The following is a 14,057-nucleotide window of genomic DNA, read 5'->3' as shown; positions in this document are numbered from 1 at the left end:
TGAAACTACATTACAACTCAAAGTTATCCTCAGCGCAATCTATTTTCCTGAGGCGAATAGAACGCACCGTGGATCACCGAGGGATGCGTAGTTTTAACCTTAGCATGAGTAAAAGCAATCAACTTTGAACTTTCAAGAATTTCAGTATTTTACTTTCTGCTTAATTAAAAAAAATTATCAAAAATGTAGATTGTTGTTATAACAAGCAGCCATATCAAGGAAATTTCATAGAATGTCGAGGAAGACATTCAATTCCCATAAAAAGTGAAAAGGAAAATGTTTTGTGTCTTTGTGCACAAAACGTGGCACAAAGACACCCCAGCTATGGCGCACAACGCATGGCGGCGCTCAGCACTTGCGCGCATGGATCGGTCTATAGACTGTATTGAATAACCCGTTTTTGCTATGAAAGTCGCCATCTTGTAGGGTAAACCGTATGGCCGTCTAAACGCGTACGTCAATGAAGCACACAGCAAAAAGCATTCTCGGTTTGATTTCTATGGCACATGCGCGCACACACCCACGCACACGCGCACAGACGCCATGTTGTAGGGCAGATATTTGAACGGTGACGTCATATTCAATACGGTCTATAGTGCATTGGTCACTGCATGTAAAATGCATCGCGTCCACATGGCTTTTTTAGTTAAAGCCATTGGACCCTTTCGGTACAAAAAAAAAAAAAGTTCACAGATTTACAAATAATTTACAGGGTTTACAGAAGGTAGTGGTGAAAGACTTCCCTTGAAATATTATTCCATGAAATGCTTTACTTTTTGAGAAAACAGTAAAACAATATCAATTCTCGTTAGCGAGAATTACGGATTTATTTTTAACACATGTCATGACACGGCAAAACGCGCGGATACACGGGTGGGTTTTCCTGTTATTTTCTCCAGACTCCGATGACCGATTGAGCCTAAATTTTCACAGGTTTGTTATTTGATATAGAAGTTGTGATACACAAAGTGTGGGCCTTGGACAATAGTGTTTACCGAAAGGGTCCAATGGCTTTAAAGTAAGACAAATCATGTGACATGCTCTATACCAATCAAAGGGCAGAATCTTTGTAAGGGTTGTTGTAACTCCTTCATTGACTAAAAGGGACTCAATGGGTGGGGAAGGCATGTAACCAGCAGGATATACATGTAGAACCCACCACTAACAACTTTTTAGCTACATTTTACAACACTGTTCATAACCAACACAAAGTAAAAATTTAAACAAATTTTGGGTTTTCAAGACCTTTTGGACCTCTTAAAAGTTAATGATGTTGTTTTCTTCACAAGTTAAAGCAGTGTCAGCTGGGACCAAACACTGCTCAATTTTAGAAAGCACTAGAGTCATCTGAAGATGAACCATCTTGATTTGTATATTGAAATCACACTTTGCTTGGCAATTTAGATTGATGATACATTGGTATACAGTTAAGATCAATCTTAACTCTTTGTGAAATCAGCCCCCAGGTCCCATAATGCACAGAAGACTTGCACCGTCTAGTGCACTGCTTCAAAGCAAATCTTCATATTGACGTCATGGTTTGTTTTACAAAAGCACTTTCAAGTATATGTGTCGATCAATTATCAGCGTTACCTTACTTCAGGAAACAATTTATAAAGTGGCATTTGCACAAACTGCAAGATTTTACATTTTTAGTGCGGCATACTCTATCGAGTGAACTTTGAACCAGTGCGTAATCTTGTAATCACAATAATAATCAATCTTTCCACCATGGCAATTGCACTGCTAGACATTTATGACAAGTGCACTGTTTATGAATAAGCCATCTTAAAGCTCTAATGGAATTTGTGTGTGTAAATTAATTATGGTTATCAACTAACCTGGCACTTCCGCTGGTTGATGATTCAACCGATGCACGTAACATTTGTCATTTTTCCCATTCTATTAGAAATGTCTGTGACGAGATAGTGAGGTCTCTCTCAAAATTATAAATATTAATATTATATTACGCATTGTGTCATTACCTTTAGGGTTGCTGCTCACTGGTTAGCAAATTTGTTGTTGTCAACAAAAACCAAGTGTACAGGGCTAGAATTTAGGGGAAAGTAAGCAAAACTGCAGGGGTGGATTTCACAAAGTGTTAAGACTAGTCTAAACTCGACTTAGGACTAATACTTAGGAGTTACTCGTCCTAACTTAGGACTACCCATACGTTTTTAATATCTCATAGGACTAGTCCTAAGTATAGGACTAGTCTTAACTCTTTGTGAAATTGACCCCTGGGCTTGTAGCTCAAAACTTTTACTGGACCAGATAATTTGTTAAATCGGAATCTTAGAGAAGAACACACAGTTTCACATTTAAGCTTTTTTAAGTTTTTGGAACAAGCACTACCTGAAATAGAACATTTAATGTATCTTATTTGTCTTATGGGATACAACACTTTAGTCTTCAGTCAACAGAATTGAAAGACATTTATATACACAACAGTTTAAATTGAAAATGCGGTGAGGTGTTATTATTCCAAAACACAAGACTGTCGGACCTCTCCGGCTGTACGTTTTTTTGCCCTGGAGATAAAATCACTGGCCTCCAGTGTTAATTTCGAGCCCTGAAGTTGTTTTTGTGCTGCCAAATCATGATACATGTAGATACGCTCCAAATTTTGTATACCATCTTACAATATTACAATAAAACTGCTCTGAATTGATTGTAACGCATGACAACCTCCCCATGTACATGTGTGTGATATTGATAAAACTCTAGCAAGTTTATCAATCAAACTCTAGCAAGTTTACCATCATACTTTAAAATATTACAATAAAACTGCTCTGAATTGATTGTAACGCATGACAACCTCCCCATGTACATGTGTGTGATATTGATAAAACTCTAGCAAGTTTATCAATCAAACTCTAGCAAGTTTACCATCATACTTTAAAATACTACAATGTATTGATATTGATATTGATAAAACTCTAGCAAGTTGACCATCTTACAATATTATAATAAAACTGCACTGAATTGAATGTAACGCATGACAACCTCCCCATGTACATACGGGGGTGCGTGATATTGATAAAACTCTAGCAAGTTTATCAATCAAACTCTAGCAAGTTTACCATCTTACAATATTATAATAAAACTGCACTGAATATGACTGTAACGCATGACAACCTCCCCATGTACATACTACTCTAGCAAGCTTATCAATCCCCGCACATGTCCCGATCAGGTTGCAAATTGAGATAAATTGTGATAGCAGTTTTATGGTTATGGCTTTGCAAGCAATAAGAGCATCCTGACCTACAATCTATCATGTTAAAGGGCAGGTATACTTTAGGTAATCACTCTTAAAAGGCAGTGGACACTATAGGTAATTGTCAAAGATATAGCCTTCACAGTTGGTGTATCTCAACATATGCAGAAAATAACAAACCTGAGAAAATTTGAGCTCAATCGGTCATCGAAGTTGCGAGATATTAATGAAAGAAAAATAACCCTTGTCACACAAAGTTGTGTGCGTTTAGATGCTTGATTTCGAGACCTCAAGTTCTAAATCTGAGGTCTCGAAATCAAATTCATGGAAAATTATTTCTTTCTCGAAAACTATGGCACTTCAGAGGGAGCTGTTTCTTACAATGTTTTATACTATCAACCTCTTTCCATTACTCGTCACCAAGAAAGGTTTTATGCTAATAATTATTTTGAGTAATTACCAATAGTGTCCACTGCCTTTAAGGGTAATAAAAACTTGGTTAGAAGCCTACAGAAGCTTTCAATAGTATTTTTAAATTAATTTACTTCCAAGTAATGTGGTTATGTAAAAATGTATCAGTTTGTATGCCCCAAAAATTTAAATCTGATAAGCATTACTCAGGCATGCAACTCTTCCGCGGAATTTCCCTGTTTTTGTTTGTTTTTTTAACGTAAAAGAATAAATTAAAAAAAAAAAACACGAAAAAATAGCCTAATATATGCCTGGCAACAACAGTGTACAACTACAATCATGTAAAATAAGCCTAGTCCATGCTAACAATGCACCTAAGAGCATAATAAACCCTCAACATTTTCTAGGGTACCATTGTGGGTATCATGTCCCGTGGCGTTTTGGCTGCCTCGCTCCGCACTTGCGTTGTGCCTTTGAAAATTTTCCTCTTTTTTTTTTTTCAACGGGCAGTTGCATGCCTGATTACTGCAGTCACATTTCTCAGATTGTGTTGTACTGCCTTGTTACTATGGTAACTGGTTGATGACACAGTGCTGGCTGGCTACATGTTGCAAATGTACTATAAATGTTTTTTTCTTTTAAAAAAAGGAAAAAAAAGCACCTACGCTTAGCAAGCGCAATTGTCAAAACAACCGCAGTGCCAAACTAGCCTGAGCCAAAGCTTGAACCGAAGCCAGGGTTTCGAAAAGAACCTATGGAAGTATTGCTGCCCTCATGTTTTAAGAATTATTGCTGCCCTCAATAATCAAACTCATAAATGTCTTAAAGCCATTATACACTTTCGGAACAGAAAAAAAAAGTTCACAGATTTACAAATAACTTATAGGGTTTACAGAAGGTAATGGTGAAAGACATCTCTTGAAATATTATTCCATGAAATGCTTTACTTTTTGAGAAAACTTTACAACAATTATCATTTCTCGATATCGAGAATTACAGATTTATTGTAAAAGCATGTCAGGACAAGGCGAAACGTGCGGTAACAAGGGTGGGTTTTCGTGTTATTTTCTCCCGACGCCAATGACCGATTGAGCCTAAATTTTCACAGGTTTGTTATTTTATAAATAAGTTGTGATACATGAAGTGTGAGCCTTGGACAATACTGTTTACCGAAAGTGTCCAATGGCTTTAAAAGCCATGGTACATGTGCAATATTTAACTTGTATTTACCTGTCTCCTATTTCAAAACAAAGCAAGTGACGTGCAATCTTCCCTTGAAATAAACGAAATCCAACTGTCAAAGAGAAAAAACCCTGATCCCTTTCCTAAATTCTTTGTCAATGTCTACGCACACAATTGTATCCATCTTCACTTGCATTGGTGATGTAACAAACAAGAAAGCTGATTCTTATCACAGTTGTCTTATGTTTTGTTTGTGACTGACAAGAAAAATAATTAGATTTGTCGCAGGATGTTTTTGATGAGCGTATCCAATGTTTGATTCACCCTGGAGCTATACAGCTTGCCCAAGTCTCAGTTATTATTGACAATGGGACATTGTATAATATGATTTACCACTTCAGTTAGACTTCTGATGCCATATCCACCCTAGAGATGTCCGACAATTTACTTAAAGGGTCTGGACACTGTTGGTAATTACTCAAAATAATTGTTAGCATAAAAACTTACTTTGTAACAAGCAATGGAGAGCTGTTGATAGTACACAAAATTGTGAGAAATGGCTCCCTCTGAAGTATAGGGTAGTTTTTGAGAAAGAGGGTACTTCTCACTCAAATAATAAAGGCTTCAGGCCTTTTATGTTAGGCACCTGAAAGCACACAAATTTGTGCAACAAGGGTGTTTTTTATTTCATTAATTCTCTTGCAACCTCGATGACCAACTGAGTCCAAATTTTCCTAGATGTGTTATTTATGCATTGGGATACACCAAGTGAGAATACTTGTATTTGACAATTACAGTGTCCAGTCAAGTGCTTTTAAGCTCTTTTAAGTCTGGTTGGTCTACATTACTTATGAGGTGTTGACATACACTTACAAGATTTGTCAGTGTCACTTAAGATTACGATTCTCTCCTTAGTGGCATTAGTACAAATATTGATCACAAGTAGACAGTTATGCGGTAACACCATGTGTGTATCTACTTGCCAGGTAGAGTTTGTTTTTTTAGAGAACTGTCTTTCTTTATTCTACTACCACGGAGTAGATTTATCAGATGTTCGGGAGACTTCTCAGTTCTGAAAAGAACTGTCCTGCTTTTTAACTACTACCCGGCCGGAAGGTATAGAAAATTAGCTGGGACTAATACTTTAGTTTATGGGATCGTAATTAACTGCACTACCGCGGAGTCAGTTCTTGAATTGGTCTCAACGTTTCGACTAGCATTGCTCTAGTCATCGTCAGGAGACAGTTCTCTAAAGAACAAACTCTACCTCCAGGGGAAGTAGGTACACAAATGGTGTTACCGCAAACCAAATATATATTGATACATGTACCTCACCATGCAATGCCTCAAATCCTATATAAGTAGACAGTTGTTGTCGCAACTGTGCTCTTAGGTAACATGTGTCCTTGTGCTACACACTAAAGTGACCAAGGCTCGAAATTAACACTGGACCACAGGCCTGTATCCAGTGATTTTAATAATAATAATACACAACATTTATCAGGCGCTTAATTGACCCAATTCACCTGACGTCATCATCAGAAAAATCTAGAATGCACCATACTGGTGGGCAATTTCACTGTGCGTTTTCATATATAACTCTATGCATTGAGTATGCTGTGCGTTATGCAGTGAAGTGCGCGTTTTAGGCGACGCAGCGTTAATACACGTAAACCTGCCCACCAACATGGTGAGCGTGGCATCAGTTGCCGCGTGTGACACGCGTGCAAGAGGTCAATAGAGTTGTTTCTAAGCACACAATTAGTATGTTCCTGCAATGTATAGGACCTGCGTTTGAATTGTGAGACCTACACATGTACTCATTTTACATAGCACAATGTAATGGTTTACAAGGTGCTGTGGTGCAATATGCTGCAAATCAAACCAGGAACACCCGGGCGAACCCCTTCTCCCTGCAAAAAGTGCACTGGGTTCTGTTTCGTACATTTACAACACACGGGACCTACGGCTTTACGTCCCATCCATAGTCAAGACAATAATGGTCAAGTGTCTTGCTTATGGACACAAGTGTCACGACCATAACTCAAATCCGCACGATGATGATCAGAAATACAAGAGCTTGAGTCCTGAGTGTTCTTATTCACTTGGCTACGACGCTTCATGTACATGTAGCATCCATATTGAATCTATATTGCTTGTAGTGGACACATTGGCACATTTCATTGCAAACTTGACACAGAGCGTTTGTAATCGCGTCTGTATGTATAAATATTGATTTCCCATTCAGAGTATTGTGGAGCGTTGTTTAGTTTAATATTGAAACAAAAATGATTGTTGACAATGCAAGTATCATATGTTGCAGTCCTTCCGCTTTCAAATAATTTTTTTATAGGATGTTCATGTATCAGCTTTATGGCTTTCTGGTAAGGGTCACTTTGGGGACGTTGACTTTTTACAAATAAAAACTAAAATTAACCAAATGTACCTGTAGGAGCATAACAAATTTCTGATTTTCAGAAATTTACTTAGAGATGTGCTTTTCAAAATAATATTTATTTTGGGGTGGTCATTACCTTGCAGAGCTGGCAACTCTCCCTAACTGCAGACATTTCGCTGCAAATTTACCAATCATTCCATGCTCTGATGAAAAACTCTATAATCTTTCTGATTCTGGAAACTTTTGTCCCTAATAAGTTGAAAGTATCTTCCCGATTATTGTACAAAATCTCCCTGATTGCAAGATGCAAATGATGGCAGCTCTGATTGGGCTGTGAGAATCAACTTGGAATGTTCTATGTATGAAGTTATTGTCGCCCTTAAAGGCACTGGACACCTTTGGTAATTGTCAAACACCAGTATTCTCACTTTGGTGTATCCCAACATGTACAGAATAGCAACTCTGTGAAAATTTTGACTCAATTGGTCATTGAAGTTGCAAGAGAATAATGAAAGGAAAAAACACCCTTGTTGTACAAATTGATGCATGCGCTTTCAGATGCCTTATAAAAGGATTCAGCTCAAGTCAAATGAATTATGCTGCCCTCATGTTTTAGGAATAATTGCTGCCCTAAAGTAAGTCTTGGACTCAATTGGTCATTGAAGTTGCAAGAGCATAATGAAAGATAAAACACCCTTGTTGTACAAATTTGCGTGCTTTCAGACGCCTTTATAAAAGGCTTCAGCTGAAGTATTTTATATTTTGAGTGAGAAATTACGTCTTTCTCAAAGACTATGTTTCTTCAGACAAATTTTCCCCTTTACCTTTGTCAACAGACAATGGCTACTCAATCATGCACTCATTCTGAGCATTGGAAACAAAATGACAATGTTCATTTCCACCTGTTAAATAAAAATTCCTGATTCAAACATGATCCTGGAATGGATTTCCCTGCCTGTATAGAGACACAGTGTAAGTTTACATTCTACAAACCATTATTACAATATCAAGTTTGATCCAGTCAATGGGATCCTTTCAACAGTGCATTGACAAGCTAGCAGGAGGCCGAAACCAGATCAGTAATACTACACCCAACCCTAAACTAATTAGGCCGTTAAGGAAAGCTTGAAACGAAAGTGCAAGAGAATATAGAAACTTCTATTTACCAAATCCTGTATCAATTGCGTCTGAATTAGTCGTTTCACTTTGCGGTGGGGGACGTCTATGTTACCATGCACTGCCAGTGCCAGTAATAATATTAGCATTTGGTTTACATAAGCCTTAGGCTTGTCTGGTGGGATAATTTACTGCGGGTTTTCAGGAGTTTTTATTTGATTTTCGCGGTTGATCTTTTAAGATGCACAAAATTATCTCCTGAGTCTGTTTGCTCACATAGTTTTTCGTCATTTGATTGGCGCAGGATTGGTGAAACACGGGTTGTGTATTATACTCTATATTGCCATGTGTTTATTGCCACTGGGTGGCGGGCCAAAAAATGTTTATACTGTAGGTGTCCTATAGTGATAATTATAGGATGGTTTCCTCATCAGATTAGTCTTGGATGCGCCATTTTGGTGGTCCATGTCAACGTGCAATATACCATGAAGTGCACATTTTAGGCGACGCAGCGTTTACAAGTAAACCTGTTGACCACCAAAAATGGTGAGCATGGCACAGTCGCCGCATGTGACGTGCGTGCAAGGGGTCAATAGTGATGATTATAGGACGGTGTCCTATAGTGAAAACTATAGGACACTTGGGACACTTTATGGCTGCCACTTCTTGTGATACTGTATGTCATCGTGTATACCATACGTACCAGGCCCTACTGTACATGTACTTTATAAAAAATTGCTAAGTAAAAACAAATCTTGCTTAGCAATAACAAACTGATTACCAGCCAAAACTCCATCAAGTCTACATTGTTGCAACTGGTGCCCCAATCTTTTTTTGCTTAGCAAAGACATTTGCCATCCAGTTTTTAACAGCTTTATGACATTGGGCCCTGCAAGCAACACAGTAAGCGGTAGTACTCATGTAGTTTTATCCAGTGGTTTATAATACACGTACTTGAAAGTCAATTAATCACTTTGTGTCAGTATTGGATCAGTAGCTTGTAGAATATCAAATATTTGATGGATTCCTAAGTCCACATCAGTTTCCGTATGAGAAATAGAAAAACGTATTCAACATGTTTCATTTGCATCGGTTGTGTATGTGTGGCATCTGTTTTTCTGAATAGTACAGTGTAAGATGCATTAAATGTATAAATTTTCCTGTTTTCAAATCTCAGTTTCAGTGAATTAAGGGTTTTATACACGATTGGTATGGACAACAAAATATTGTTTAACTATTTTTCCTGAGAAATATTTCCCTCTGAAAGGAAATCACTTTCAAGAAAACTGTATTTGAAAACCTTAAAAAAAAAAAAAAAATCACCTAGGCAACATTGTCTTTACAAAATTTAAAAGTGTGCATGGGTTTTCACAAATTACTCCCGACTCACACAATTTTCACAGTTTTGTTGAAATAGCAAAAATGTTAAAATTTTGGCTTAGGGCCTAATCCGTTGTGTGAGTCAGGAGTACTTTGTTTTTTAAACAAAACATACACAGTGCCTGCAACTTGCTTGACAGCCAGTTCTGTTTATAATACCTTTAATTTAGAAGTAACAATTGCACATTACGTCGTCAATTCACTCCACTGATTGACGGAATAGACAATCTGGTACTACATGGATCTGCATTCCTTTGGGTATACAGTTCATTATATAGATTCTTAAGCAGCTAATTAGAGGATTATAAGCAATTTCCTTGGTCCCTTAAAGGCACTGGACACATTTGGTAATCAAAGACTAGTAGTCTCACTTGGTGTGTCCTAATATATGCATATTATAACAAATCTGTTAAAATTTGAACTCATCAAAGTGAGTTGTAAGAGAATAATGAAAAGAAAAAGCACAATTTTTTGCATAAGTTTTTGTGCTTTCAGATGATTAAAAAAAAAATTTAGTTAGAAGATACCTCTTTCTCAAAAAACTATTTTTACTTCAGAGGGAGCTGATTCTCTTAATGTTTTATACAATCAACAGCTCTCCATTGCTCGAATGCCTTTATTGCGAGACCCGATCCTGCTGGTTTTCAATGGCAATTTAAACCTCGTCACCACTCTTGTAGTCCCCTTATTGGGTGCGTTCGTTTAGCTTCCCTGGGTCGACCGGGTCTGCCCCCGATACGTTTGAATAGATTTGACGTCATTCCAGGGGCTCACCCAGGTCAGCCCCAGTGCCCTGCTTGTGGAGTGGGTCACTTGGAGGTGACCCCGAGGTGCCTGACGTCAACACGAGAGGGAGAGTGTGATCGTTTGATTAGCTCTTGGCAGGGGCTCACCTGAGTAAGCACCGCGGGGTGGCCCAGGGAAGCTAACCGAACGCACCCGTAATTAGTAAAGTTTCAGATTGAAACCGATAATTTTGATTTATGATGATCATATTGGATATTTTACTTTTGAACAGATTAGAGAGAGCCCAAGAAGAGCACAAGACAGCAGTCCAGGAGAAGCAGTCGATAGAAGCCAAGCTAACAGATGAGATATCCAGAGCAATACAAGAAGCTGAGAGACTACAAGAAGCAAGGCATTCTGATGGAGGGGGTAGTCATAGCGTAACTGAGCTGGAGGAGAAACTCAGGCTGGCTGAGGAGGAACTAACACAAGTGAGTAACAAGCTAAGGGAGAACCCTCTCCAAAATGAGAGCCAGGCATTTCTCCCTGTTCGCCGTAACTAATGTTTTGAGAACTAAGGTGTCCGACAGAGGGGTGCTTGTGAACTCTAAATGGTAACCATAATCGACCGTTGCAAGCGCCCATGTGTCGGACCTGATCTTGCTCCAAGACCCTGTGAAATCTCTGAGGCCACCCCCGACGGGTCCCAGGTCGGGGCCAAAGTTAGGAGCAGGGCGTCACCGCCTCAACCCCCCCCCCCCTTATGTACCCCCGAGTAGCGGGGCCCATCTGGAAGTTCTGATGGGCAGGCTGGAGTAGTGTGGTGCCGCTGGAGCAGTGCCAGGAGATGTCCTAGGGGCCTGCTGTTGAGGGCCTTACGGTACAGTGGACGTGGCGTAAAGTCGACCTTGTTGGCCTTCTTCCCCCAAACTTAGCCTTTGGTCTTCACAAGTTCAGTTTGTCTGTGGCCTCAGACGTTTGGCCTCTTCCTCAAGGATCTCTTGGTTAACCCCCAGGAAAGCAAATGTCTTCCAATTTCTTCTTAGCCCCGTCTCGTAGGGGATATATAATGTCTCGTGGACGTTTGTTCTTCGGGAAAGCCGACCTTGTTGGTCTTCTTCCCTCGAAACTTAGCTTTTTGGAGCCGGTGGTTTACTCAGGTTTATTTTGTCTGCGGTCTTTGGGCGTTTGGCCTCTGCCTTTAGGATCTCTTGGTCTTTCCCAAGGAGAGAAATGTCCTCCAATTTCTTCTTAGCCTCGTCATAGGGGATATACAATGTTCTTCGGGAAAGCCGACCTTGTTGGTCTTCTTCCCTAGAAACTTAGCCTTCAGAGCCGGTGGTTTCCTCAGGTTTATTTTGTCTGCGGTTTTCAGGCGTTTGGCCTCTGCCTTTAGGATCTCTTGGTCATTCCCAAGGAGAGAAATGTCTTCCAATTTCTTCTTAGCCTCGTCGTAGGGGATATACAACGTCTCGAGGACGTTTGTCCTTCGGGATCCTGTAGTCTGGAGCGAGATCCGAGTGAATTGTTCCAGGGACATCCTGAGGCCCTCTTCTAAGCAGCGATAAGTTATAGCCAGCATGTCCGCTGAGATGGATGCACCCTCTTTACAGGCGCAGACTATATACTCTGACAGCAGCAGAAGAAAGGCTTTGCCTTTGGCGCCAAAACGAGCCGCCTCGTCAATCTTCTTCATCTGTTCTTCCAGTCGAGCTTTGCCTTTGTCAGCGAAGATCACCTTAGTCGTGGCTTCACCACCATCGCTGGAGAGCTTTTCTTTAGCATTAGAAAAGCTATAATCAACATGTCCACGGGGGTGGTTGCGCCCTCTTCACAGGCGCAGACAATATACTCTGACAGCAGTAGTAGAAAGGCTTTGCCTTTTTCGCCAAAACGAGCCACCTCATCAATCTTCTTCATCTGTGCTTCCAGTCGGGCTTTGCTCTTGTCAGCAAAGATCGCCTTAGTTGAGGCGTTACCACTATCGTTGGAGAGCTTTTCTTTAGCAGTAGATGGTATAGTGGGGACTGTAAAAGAGTCTTCACAGTCCTTTTGTGGGGACTGAAAATATTTGTTTTGATCTTCACCCTTGCGGGATTCATTCCTGCAGGATCCAAATTTGTCTCAAACTCTTCCAAGAACTTAAGGATCTCTTGAAATTGTCCCCCAAAGAGGTCACTCCCCTAAAGAGAACTGTTTTCCAATTTCTTCTTTGCTCCGTCGTAGGGGATGTACAGTGTCTCGAGGATGTTTGTCCTTTGGGATCCTGTAGTCTTGAGCGAGATCCAAGTTAACTGTTCCAGGGACATCCTGAAGCCCTCTTCTAGGCAGCGAAAGGCTATAGCCAGCATGTCCGCTGGGGTGGATGCACCCTCTTCACAGGCGCAGACAATATACTCTGACAGCATCAGAAGATGCGAGCCGCCTCATCAAGTATCTTCATCTGCTCTTCCAGTCGGCTTTGTTCTTGTCAGTGAAGATCGCCTTAGTTGAGGCGTTACCACCATCACTGTGAGAGCTTGTCTTTAGCAGTAGATGGTATACTGGGGACTGTAAAAAAAGTCTTCACAGTCCTTTTGTAGGGACTGAAAGTATTTGTTTTGATCTTCACCCTTGCGGGATCCATTCATGCAGGATCCAAATTTGTGTCAAACTCTTCCAAGAACTTAAGGATCTCTTGAAATTGTCCCTCAAAGAGGTCACTCCCCTAAAGAGAAATGTTTTCCAATTTCTTCTTTGCTCCGTAGTAGGGGATGTACAACGTCTCGAGGATGTTTGTCCTCCGTGATCATGTAGTCTTGAGGGAGATCCGAGTTAACTGTTCCAGGGACATCCTGAAGCCCTCTTTTAGGCAGCGAAAGGCTATAGCCAGCATGTCCGCTGAGGTGGATGCACCCTCTTCACAGGCGCAGACAATATACTCTGACAGCATCAGAAGATGCGAGCCGCCTCATCAATTTTCTTCATGTGTTCTTCCAGTCAGACTTTGTCTTTGTCAGTGAAGATCGAAGATCGCCTTAGTCAAGGTTTTATCGCCATAGCTGGAAGGCTTGTCTTTAGCGGTAGATGGTATAGTGGGGACCGTAAAAAAGTCTTCACATCCTTTTGTGGGTACTGAAAATAATTCTTTGATCTTCTCGTGTGCGGGATCCATTTTTAACTAAATTTGGCTCAAACTCTTCCAAAAACGCACACAATGTCACTCAAAAATGACTGAAGAACTGTGCAAATGGGACTGGTTGTAAATCTTAATGAAACCATTATCAGGAAAGCGACAGCACAAAATCTCAAGCTGTGCGAGAGCGTGAAAAAATAACCCTCGCGTGTACCATGTACAAAGAAGGGCGTAAATTGGCTGATGAGCGCGAGATGGTGCCCTCTTGTCTAGTGAATTAGCCTGCCGGCTATGAAAAATGCAAAAGTTGTCTCTATTAGGGTAGTTATCATTCATAGACTCATCCCACACTTCTGTGGTGGGGGAAAAAATACGCTAGATTGTGCATTGGGAGAAACCTCTCCTTAAGGAAAGGCCTGGATTGAATTGTTCTGACTTCTGTTCCCAGTCCTGATGCTTCATGGAGGTAACAAAGGCGATTGCATCGATGCCCCCCTGGTCATTGCCTT

At 40.3% G+C, this 14,057-nt stretch overlaps 1 protein-coding gene across 2 annotated transcripts in view; it reads left to right on the top strand.

Annotated features, from left to right (window-relative positions):
• Positions 1–14,057, top strand: part of LOC139935696 (stromal interaction molecule 1-like) — a 63,521-nt gene that overhangs the window by 25,777 nt on the left and 23,687 nt on the right. For both annotated transcript variants that reach the window (XM_071930232.1, XM_071930231.1), the window contains exon 7: positions 10,726–10,924. In XM_071930232.1, coding sequence (XP_071786333.1) covers positions 10,726–10,924 — 199 coding nt within the window. The remainder of the gene's footprint in view (positions 1–10,725; positions 10,925–14,057) is intronic.

The sequence above is a fragment of the Asterias amurensis genome, chromosome 4 (genome assembly GCF_032118995.1).
Source record: "Asterias amurensis chromosome 4, ASM3211899v1".
NCBI lineage: Eukaryota > Metazoa > Echinodermata > Asteroidea > Forcipulatida > Asteriidae > Asterias > Asterias amurensis.
The sequence above is the reverse complement of the archived record's forward strand: the minus strand, read 5'-3'. Positions and strand labels throughout refer to the sequence as shown.